This window comes from Phlebotomus papatasi, chromosome 2 (genome assembly GCF_024763615.1).
Source record: "Phlebotomus papatasi isolate M1 chromosome 2, Ppap_2.1, whole genome shotgun sequence".
NCBI lineage: Eukaryota > Metazoa > Arthropoda > Insecta > Diptera > Psychodidae > Phlebotomus > Phlebotomus papatasi.
Window position 1 is genome coordinate 45,930,301 of NC_077223.1, and position 11,197 is coordinate 45,941,497.

At 35.6% G+C, this 11,197-nt stretch overlaps 2 protein-coding genes across 2 annotated transcripts; both read left to right on the plus strand.

Moving 5' to 3' along the window:
• The first annotated feature begins 577 nt into the window (after positions 1 to 577).
• On the plus strand, positions 578 to 1,234 carry LOC129801292 (gamma-secretase subunit pen-2). The gene is made up of 3 exons (XM_055846185.1): positions 578 to 719; positions 775 to 879; positions 1,007 to 1,234. Exons 1-3 carry the CDS (start codon positions 659 to 661, stop codon positions 1,144 to 1,146), a joined length of 306 nt encoding a protein of 101 aa, XP_055702160.1. The 5' UTR covers positions 578 to 658; the 3' UTR covers positions 1,147 to 1,234.
• On the plus strand, positions 1,182 to 9,089 carry LOC129800971 (cilia- and flagella-associated protein 57). Its single transcript, XM_055845720.1, has 3 exons — positions 1,182 to 1,588; positions 1,648 to 2,107; positions 6,267 to 9,089. The coding sequence occupies exons 1-3, from the start codon at positions 1,332 to 1,334 to the stop codon at positions 9,087 to 9,089; spliced, it is 3,540 nt and encodes a 1,179-aa protein (XP_055701695.1). The 5' UTR covers positions 1,182 to 1,331.
• Positions 9,090 to 11,197: the final 2,108 nt, after the last annotated feature.

The following is an 11,197-nucleotide window of genomic DNA, read 5'->3' on the forward strand; positions in this document are numbered from 1 at the left end:
ATTATAAATTGTTAATCGGAATTGCATTATTTGCACGGCAAGACGTCCAAGACATGCCTAATAGATTCCCTACTAAATGAACAGATTGTCAATCCCCATGATCATAATACGATCACTTTTGGACATAAATACCTTTTCCCAGAGAGACTCTCCAACCAAGTTAATAATTCACATTTGTCCCCGCACTCAACTAAGATCTGTCGGTCAAATTGATTGCAAAAAATCATGACTATTAGCATTAGTGTCTGCTAAAGCGATCACATTCTGTCTTAGTTAGAAAATGATCTTCAATTTGTTTTTCCATCTCAATCCTCATTCGGTATTTCGTCAATTGAATCAGCATGTAACTTCCTCATCGCCTTCTTCAGCACTTCTTCTAACACCATGGAAATACACACAGTATACAAGAACTGCTGATAAGGTGATGAGAAAATTACGACAATTGCTGATCCAAGTGACAAATTTTGTAGGAAAGACGTTACGGATTTCAAAAATTCAAAAGTCGTCTAAGAAAATTGGAAAGCTTCGACTACCATCACGCAGAGGCGCTGGATTTCATGTTTACATTTTTATTGTCAGATCATCTGAGAAAAATTTGCAATTCTTTAAAAAATCTTCAATTTTCTAGTGAAAAACCTTCTAGCAGTGTGAAATAATAATGTATCTCTCAAGAGTGACCAACGACAGAAAGTTATATCTCTGCAGATGGTATTTCAGAGGTAAATTTTATATGTTTTCTTTGCAACACACAATTGCAATGACTAAATTTTACAGCTGGATTTGCACTGCTCCCTTTTGTCTGGGCAATAAACACAATTTGGTTCTTCAGTGAGGCCTTCCGAAAGCCCCCCTACGAGGAGCAGGCACAGATAAAGAAATGTGAGTATCCTCAAAAGAAATTAATAGAAGGAACACTCCATAAAATACATATATCTCTATTCTGAGTCATTTAAATTTTTTTGCATTCATATTAAAAGCCTTTTTTAAAAAAAATAATATCTTTCAGATGTTCTTTACTCTGCATTGGGTTCTATCATCTGGTTGATTGTGATTGTCTCTTGGGTCACTATCTTCCAAACGCATCGAGCCGATTGGGGAGAATTCGCTGATAGAATAAGCTTCATCATTCCCCTCGGCAGAGCATAGACAATTCCCGGAAAAGTCCACTTTACTATTTAACCATGTTTGTCTTTTTTTTAAAATTAATCACTTTTATTTATAATAAAGAACATTGTCCAAAAAAAACCTGTATCGAGTCCCTAAGAAACCCTAGAAACCGAAAAAAAGTTTGGTCGAATACACAAGCAGTTGAGGAATTTTTATCAGGAACAATGACGGAATCCAGGCTCATTCCGATACAAATTCAACCAAAAATCATCTACGGCTTTCGCTCAGACATCGTGGGAAATATCCACTTTACAGCTAGAGAAGAGGTGATATACCCAGTTTCTGGAGTCCTGGCCTTCCACAATTATGCCACCGGGAAGCAAAAATTCCTTCGTCTTCCAGAAAACTGTGAGATCAATATTGTGACCATAAGTCCCAATCGAAAGCTACTGGCAATTGCAGAGAAAAGCTCTACAAAAGGGTAAGAAAATGATTTTTTTTCTACAGAAAAATATTAAAAAAGTCATTGTAATATTAAAGAATCCAGAAAGCTTATATCAACGTCTATGAGATTGGTACATTCAAAAAGAAAAGGACCATCAACTTCCCCAATGAAATTGCAACAAAAGAAGTGGCCAGCATGTATTTTACGCACGATTCCAAAGGTTTCGCTATTCTATCCCGAGAACCAGACTCACAGCTCATTCTAATGTTCTTCGACAAGAACGAATCCACCGTGATTGGAAGGGTATCCCATAGTACTCATCAACTCGGAGTGGCCAAATACATTTCCTGCAATCTCTCAGACAGTGGAATGGTGGCCATTGGAGGTGACTATGTTTTCAAAGTCTTGAACAAGACGGAGAAAGGATTCGCTCCTGTGGGAACAATCAAAGGGGATGGACTTATTGTGACTTCTCTTACCTGGCTGAGTGGAGAAATTCTCCTGGCCGGAACAGCAGAAGGGGATTTGTTGATTGTGGAAAATGGTGATTTAAAAGTAAGTTTTGTGTTTTATCAATAACTTCCATTTTACAATAGTAAGAAAAAGGGGATGGCAAAGCGTCCCAGGCTTTGCGGAATGCTCGAACTCGTGACTTTTAGATGCTATAGATCACTCAATAGATTCCACAAAATAGTTTAAAGAATAATAAAAATTATATTCGAACGAAAATTACTTATCGGTTCATAACCGGTTCATTACCGGTTCATAAATCACTCAAAATATTTCCCAAAATACACCTCTGGAGTAATTTGATTGAATTTCGTATAAAAAATTAGTTATCAGTTATGAACCGTTTCATTACCGGTTCAAAACCGATTGGAACCGATTCAGTTTTGCCAGAAATTCCAAGACCTTTTCAACGAGCCCAAACATGACCCCATTCGTTTGATAAGTGCGCTCTATAAGGACTTTTTAACCTTTGACCTTGAAAAACTGTTATTAGGAACAATTCAACGCAATACGAGATATGGTGACCTCAAAGGGACTCGAACCCGGGTCCTTACACATACCATACACAGTAAAAAAATGTGTAAAATTTTACTACTATACTAGTGCAAAATCGACCATAATTTAATTTAATTTAAAAATGTTTAAAAAAATACACAACATTTTGGTAATTTATTGTCACGTGATTGAAAATTACCACTATTATAGTTTAAAAATTTGCAACATATTGTTTAATTTGAAAATGTGTAAAATATTAACACTATAATAGTGTGAAATCGGATAAATTAATTTTTTAATTGCGATCTGTGTAAAATTTCTCACTGTTATAATCATAAAAATTTTTCAACAATGTTTTGTGATTTAAAACTGTTTGACAAATTCTAAAAATTACCACTATTATAGTATGATTACAGTTTTTCATATTATTATAGTCTGAAAAAATACACAACTTTATGGTATTTTTTGTCACATGATCAAAAATTAACACTATTAAAGTTTGATCATAATTTTTAACACTACTATAGTGTGAAGCCTTGTGTATTTCAACCAAATTTGTTGAAGTTTTAAACAAAAGTTGTTGAATTTTTAAACAAAAGTTGTGTAAAAATTGTTGAATTTCCAATTAAGGCGTATACTTCAGTCGAGATGCTCTTCATTGGGCAAAAGTCATATAAAACATCAAATATTTATATGCATAATAACGGTGGCAGCCAAAATCCCGAAAGCCAAAATCCCGAACGCCAAAATCCCGAAAACCAAAATCCCGAAAAGGCCAAAATCCCGAAAGCCAAAATCCCGAATTTTCTAAATCCTGAAAGGAATGAAATTATATGGAGGAAAATGTTTAGAATAATTTCCTAAGACACAGAAGATTTCCCTTTGCCTCCAGCAAGCGCGGGTACAATCGTGGAAGTAGCTGTGACACTTTTAAGAATTCGGGATTTTGGCTTTCGGGATTTTGGCCCATTCGGGATTTTGGCTTTCGGGATTTTGGCGTTCGGGATTTTGGCTTTCGGGATTTTGGCGTTCGGGATTTTGGCGTTCGGGATTTTGACCGGGACCCACATAATAAGTATATCGTGAAGATCCGAGCATCAGATGTAATCATTTCGCATTAGGGGGGATCCCGAGAACAGGAAAAAACCAATAAAAATGTCTAAAAAGGCAAAAAAAATCGAAATGAAAAGAAAATTCATCAATAAACAGAATTCAACAATTTTCGAATTTACACATAAAAATTCAACTATTTTTAAATTCAACAATTCCAAATTCAACATCTTGAAATTCAACAACTTTAAATTAAACAATTTTAAATTAAACGCTTTTTCCAAATTTAACACTATAATGAATATTAATCTTTCCAGAATTGAGCACTGGGCTTTATCAAATGGGTTGATTTTGAATCCTAAAAAGTCTCAAGCTATTGTAATTTCTAAAAAAGGAGTTTCCCTTGATTTTTATCCATTGCACCTTTACGGTGAAATTATTCCTTTTTCTGATCAGGTCAAAAACCTGGGCATAATCTTCAATGCAACTCTCTCATGGTCTGATTCTGATCAGGCCATCTCTATTTGCCGAAAGGTCAATTATTCTCTGTATACCCTCAGACGCTTCCGGGACATCACGCCCTATAACACTCGTTTGATCCTCGCGCGAGCGCTTCTTCTTCCTTTTTTTAATTACGGAGCAGAGCTATTTTTACGACGGATAGTGACACAATTCTTCGGCTGACGGTTTCCTTTAATGATTGAGTCAGGTATATTTGCGGCATAAACCGCCGAGATCACATCACTCCATATAGAAACGTTTTCATTGGATGTGATTTAACATCCCTTTTGAAAATGAGAACTGTACTGTTCCTGTTTCATCTGTTGATTTCTGAATGTCCCAAGTACCTGTCGAGTCTACTGGTTAGGGGGGGGGGGGCTCAGCCAGGGTTCGGGGACTGTTGGTGCCTAAAGTGAACGGTGAATGTCTTTACAGGACTCTGTTCGTTAAAGGCGTCACTTTTTTTAATAGTGTCCCGAATGACAAGCGCTCTTCTGCAGCTGCCATTCGAAATTTTTTTCAAGTTGAAGCCTGAGAAGCTTAGGAATTTTTCTTTACTTTTTTTATCTTTTTATTTGTACTTAAATTTAAACTTCTGAATTTATTAACTTCTTCTCTTTTTAATAATTTCTTTATCTCATTTTTTTATTCTTTTTTTTTCTTTTTTTTCTTTCACAATTGTAAAAGGGTTGACCCTAATTTTGTGAATAAATAAATTATTATTATTATTATTATTATAATAGTGGTGTGAAAGATTACAGACTATAATAGTGTTAATTTTTTTTACTGTGTAGAACAAGCGCTCTACCACTTAACCTATTGTGTGCCCCACTTAACTTTACAAAATTAAATATTTATTTGCGAAATGTTTGAACTCGTGACTTATATACGGACTTCACATTTACGATTTAAGCCGAGAGATGACTAATCAATATAATGATTGACTAAATTCTCATCAGTTTCCCACTAACTAAGCCGCTTCTCGGCTTAATCCGAAAGACGGATTACTCAAAACTAATGCAAATGTAATCCGATCATTGTTTTGAATACGTTAACCCTACCGAAGATCAACAATAAAAATTAAACCAATATACAAAATTTGTGAAATGTCTTACATAAGTATAACTTAGAAAGTCTAACAGAGTTTGATTCGGTGTATTTTTTGTCTCTATGGACGATAGGGACAAAAATACCCCAAAAATTGAAATATTTTTTTCTGACAATACCAACCCCTTGGCAAGTTAGCCTTTTATATGGAGCTATTTGAAACCAATTCCTAAATTGATCTCGGACTCAGCTCACAGTGCCCCGAGGAAAAAATTTATTTAAACAAAAATTTAGTATATTTATCCCTCCATACGGAAAGGTATCTTATAATACGTAAAAACTTCTCACTTTTTAAATATTTAGCATAACGATCACAAGTGCAGAAAAATTCCCATACGCATTTGTATGTGAAAGTAAGAAATTGGCTTCAACTTTGAAGGCCACTCGCCGGGGACTAGTAACTAACTAACGTCAAGAAGCCTCACTGTACCTTTCAACAGATGCGTGCGCCATGTCTTTTCATTAGGTGGCTTTGACCATGTGTCTCCATTTGTGGATAGAGTTGTTGAAAGGGACTTGCTGATCTTTCTTGTGCTTCTACTGTGCAGCCATATTTATAATCGCGTCTTTTGATTTCTGTTAGTCCTGGATATCTTTCAACTCTGCTTGTTCGAGGTACATCGACCCGGGCCCGCAGACTACCAGTGCAAACTCTCGCTCAGATACTCTTTACAGGACCCTCATCTATAGAGGTGTCTTTCTGTACAACGAGACTCCGCGATTGGCTAAAAAGCATCACATGGGGCGATTATAAAGCATTTTTGGGGTCTCAAGCGACTCTTTCACGTGCGGCCTTGCTGTATTATACTAAAACCTAAAATACTATAAAATTTGAATCCCCTAATTATCTATATATTAAATTTGTACCGATTTTACAAATATGTTTTTTCCTAGAGGTCCAAAGCATTGTTAAGACGACGGTGGTCGTAAAACGAAGGATGAGAAGGACGCTCAATTTTTAGGAAAAAATATGTTAGATTGACTTAAATGATATCAAACAGATCTCTTCCTATAAAACTCCTCAAATCTAACACAAATCTGAACATTTCAGATAACATTCGAAGCCAGTGAGGTCACTTGCCTAGACTTAACCCGTATTGCCGATGACGAGGGTGAAGATGGCCGAAAGGAAGTACAATCAACCATGACCCGGAGAAAACTTTCAATTGGCGAAAGTAAGAAACCTAATCAGGAAGTTGTTTGCCTCACTTGCTTCTCGCTTGGCTTCTGTTATGCCATTCACAATGTCGTACATGTATTCGAAAAGGAATCCAATTACAAATTCCAGAAAAAGACTGTCGTCACAATCCCTGTAACTCTGTATGATAGGGACTTGTATAAGATTGCTAATGTGGCTATAAATCAAGCTCAGGACACCGTAATGGTTTCCTGTGCTCACTCACAGATCTACATTGGACAGCTTTTTGTACCCGAAAGTCTCACTATAAACCACCTGGAATTCCGAACCCTCGGAGAACCTCTCCACATCGCCAAGATCATCAGTTTGGCTGTATGTATGTGGAAGCCAATTGTGGTGACAATTTCCACTGATAAGACTGTTAGAGTTTGGAATTATTCAACTGGAAGAGTGGAATTGGTTAAGAAATACCTCGTGAACATTACAGTAATTGCTCTGCATCCATCTGGAATCTTTTTAGCTTTGGGATTTTCAGATCAAATGAGACTAATGGAGATCTTTCTGAATGATCTGAAGAGTGTGAAGGAATATAACTTCCCAAAATGCCATGTAGCCGTTTTTTCTCATCGAGGACATATGCTAGCTGTGTCCTTTGGAAACACAATCCAAATAGTATCAGTGTTCTCATTCGACGTCATCCAAACACTTAAGAGTCACAATGGGAAAATTCTTAGTCTTGTATGGTGCTATGATGATATACATTTTCTCTCAGCCGGAGAAGATGGAGCGATCTATGAGTGGAATGCCATCACAGGCGAAAGAATCAATGAAGTAGTTCAAAAAGAAATTCAGTACAGAAGCTTAGCTGTAACTAATGACCTCAGTGCAGTATACGCAATTACAAATACAGGAGTTTTGAGGGAGATCTGCAAATCTGAAATCGTTAGGGAGACAAAGATTCCTGATCTTCCACCACTAACTTGTCTCACACTTGCCCGATCGGACCTTGTAATGTTTATAGCTAGCGAATCTGGTCACATTTTCAATGTCCAACTGCCTTTCATGGAAACTGGCGGAGGAACATGCACCAACTACCGCTTCTTCAGCAGCTCAATCACATGCATGAGGATCACCAATGATGATGCACTCCTTGTGATTGGAGCTGAAGATGGAACTCTTGCCATCTGGGAAATTCTCAACAACGAAGGCAAGAAAGCTCATGTAGATATTGAATTAGGAAAATGTGTAGATGTACTAATTCCCAGAGAAGAACTTCTTGATCGCCTAGGAGCTATAGAATCCTTAGAACAGCGAATGGGCCAACAAGCAGATGAATATGAGTTCCAGTTGAAGCGCAAAGATGAAGATTACACGAAACAAATCACTCAAATCCATACGGAATACCGTGAAATTATTGAAGATTTGAAAGAGAAGAATCGCAAACTAGAAGCTGATCACATTGAAGAGATCAATATCATAACAGCGAGCATTGCTGAACTCAAATTTGAACATCAGAAAGCATTAACGCAGTTAGAAACAGATTTTCATCAAAAAATCATAGTTGAGTACGAGAAGACAAGTCAAGTGAAGAAACAAATGGAAACTATGAAGGATGACTACGAGGTAAAGCTGAGAAAAACTGCCGGTCATCTTCAGGATACCGTACAATCCCTAGAAACAGATTTTCGCAAGCAACTAGATGAGAGACAAACACTGATAAAACTCCTTCTCAAAGATGCAGAAGAAAAAGGACTGGAATTCCGAGAACACAGTGATCAAGTGATGACAGAGAATGAGAAGAAAGTGATCAACTTAACTGTAGACTACGAGAAGAAGATCAAACATGAACAGCAAATTGGAAACAAATGGCGCGGAGAAGCTGGAGTACTCTCCAAGAAGTACAATCTCATAAACAAGAGCAACAAGAAACTAAAGGCAGAAATTGAAACGGTTACAGAAGAACATGAAAGACTCAAGGAAACTATCCAACAACTAGAGATCAAAATCCAAGAGATGGAATCTACAATTGGCATGAAAGACAGCATAATTCGTGATAGAGATCATCAAATTGCTGACTTCAAAAATCAATTGCAGGAAAAAGATTCCATTCAAGCAGCTCAGGACGAAAAGCTCCGTGAATTGAATGCACAGATAGAGCCTCGAGATGAAGAAATTCGAAGTCGCAAGGACAGAATTGTGAGCATGGAAGTGGAAATGCAAGCCCTCCAGCAGAAAAATCGCAAATTAGAACATCAACTTAAGGGACTCAAGGACAAATACAGCGGAAATGAAATCCTTCTCAAAGCTCAACTAACTAGATCCCAAACACTTCAAGCGAAACTCTTTCGGATTTCTGCTGATATTTCACGAGCTTCCGATATCATTCAAGAACCACAGAAACTCAAGGAATTGGTAAAGAAGCTCCTGGACAAATACACCAAAGACTTTGATCCCAGCCAACTTCCTCCGCTAGAAGATTCCAGAGACAAACCCCAAGATCGTGTAGAGAGAACTCTCAGGTTGTCAGCTCGTGTGAAAAAGCCCAAAGAAACGGATGAGGCAAAGAAACTACTTCGTGAGAATATTGAATTGATTAAGAATCTCGAGAATCTGCGGAAGGAATTGAATGAGTGTAAAAGAAAGAATCGACGAATGCAATCTTTCTTGGGAATTCCTGACCACAGAACACCTAGAAGGGCTCGAGAGAGATACGAAAGGGCCTTGACGGTAAGTTAATTATAGATAGATAGATAAATAGATAGATATTTTATTATCATCAATGCTCTCTGGAGTAATGCGTTACAAAATTTATAACAAAAAGACGAAAATTTGCAATTACTTTTTCTGCGGCCACCGCCGTCTTAGCGTTGTTACCAACCTACTCCGGAGTGAAAACGGTGTTTTAAAAAATTATTTGAAGATTAAATTAAACCTTACCAAAATGGTACGTTTGAAAAATATTTAGAAGGTCCGCGTTCAGTTTTTTTCTTTTAAGTTTTGTTAAAAAAAAAAGATAATCTAGTAGAGATTTCGAATGTGATTTTTAAACCACTTTAAAAAAAAGGTGGTCAAAAATTAGGAATTAGAAAAAAAATTTTTTGGTCAGTGGCGTCAGCGGTGACCAATCTCATTTAACCCTCTATCTGCTAAGGCCGTCTCATGACGGTCTTCACAAAAATCACATTTACTGCGATTAAAGAGTTTTTATTTATTTAAAAGTGCTATAGTGTCCTCGGTAATAGTCTTACAAACATCTTTTGAAAGTTTGAACTCATTTTGACTCTTCGTTTTGTTGCTATTCCCAGTTTTGTGTGACAGGTCAGAGAAAAAGCAACAAAAAAATTTTGGGCCAAAAAACTCATTTCCAATTTCAAGAAAAATACCGATTTAAAGTTATCTGACTAAAATAAATTTATTTTTTACTCAAAGATATGTCATTCTATTTTGTAAATTTTAATTTAGAAAATTGAAATAAATTAAAATTAAAAATTAGAAATTAGAAGCAAAGAGTTTCAAATTTTTTTTTATATTTTCTCACCTAGCGCCTAAACTAAAAAAAGATAATAAAGAATGGATGGTATTTTCGACTTTATTGGATCATAATAATCCTATAGAAAACATTTTCTTACAACTTTTTTTTCGCATATTTTAAAGAAAATGTTAGAGCATTAAGCAGTTAAACGAAACAAACATATTTTTCGTAGAACATCATAATTCTTTCCTTTATGCACATTTCAAACAAAGTAAATCATCTTTCATCTTTCATAAATTTCTTAAATTTTTTTGTAGCCTTAAAAATTAGAAATCAAATATAAACGGGTGGTAAAGCGTCCTATTTTTTTGTGAAATTCTCGAATTCTTAATCTAGATGCTACTGAAAAGTACCATCGCATTATTTACCGTTTACTGGTTCACAGACGTTTTTAAACCGATTTATAAATCACTGAAAAGATCACTCAAAATAGCTTAGGAGTAATTAAATGGATTTTCGAATAAAAATTAGTTATTAGTTCATAATCGATTCATGACCAATTAGAAACGGTTCAGAGGCTTCTCGGGTCAGTCTTAAGATTACCAGCGAATCATAAACAGTTTCAACGGTTGTTTCAACCAATAAAATCAATCGTTAAAAATCGGTTACGTTTTTGCTAGAACTTTGAATGTTGCTTTATTTAGGGTAAATTAAGCTAATTCAAGACCTTCTCTAAATGGAAATTTTTCGCTATTCCAAATGGAAAGGTCATTGTTTTTATGATAAATACAGTACTAAATTATTATATTTATATATTTTATATAAAATAGTTTCACTATTTAGTTAATTTTGCTCCAATTAAAGCGAAAATCCATTCATATTTACAAATTTTAATTTGTTAATTTCTCTGAAAAATTAAAAGTGTATCTTTTCACCATCGAATTTTCATCGATCAACCATGTTTTTCAATGAAAAACACAATGAGGTGACTGTTGTTGATTCGTTTTGTTTAACATTTCATGTCACATTTCTGGCTAATTTTAGTTAAATTAAGTGATAATCTTTATTGTTAACGGTACGAGAAGTTTTCAAATGAAATAATTACCTATTTCGTGAACAAAAAGGATTTTTCTGAAGTTTCTGCAAATTCTTCAATAGGAACCTCGGGAAATATGATTTTTTGTAGAGATTTTCTTTTTGTTTTAGATGAGAAAGGAGAAAAGACCAGGAATAAGAACACATCCTGCACTCAAGAGCAACTCAACAAGGTTTTGGAAGCCTTTCGTCGCGGTATCACTTATACACTGTTTGTCTCCAATTAGAAACTTTCCCTTGTCTCCATTTGAATTAATATGTTCCCAATAGAAGCATT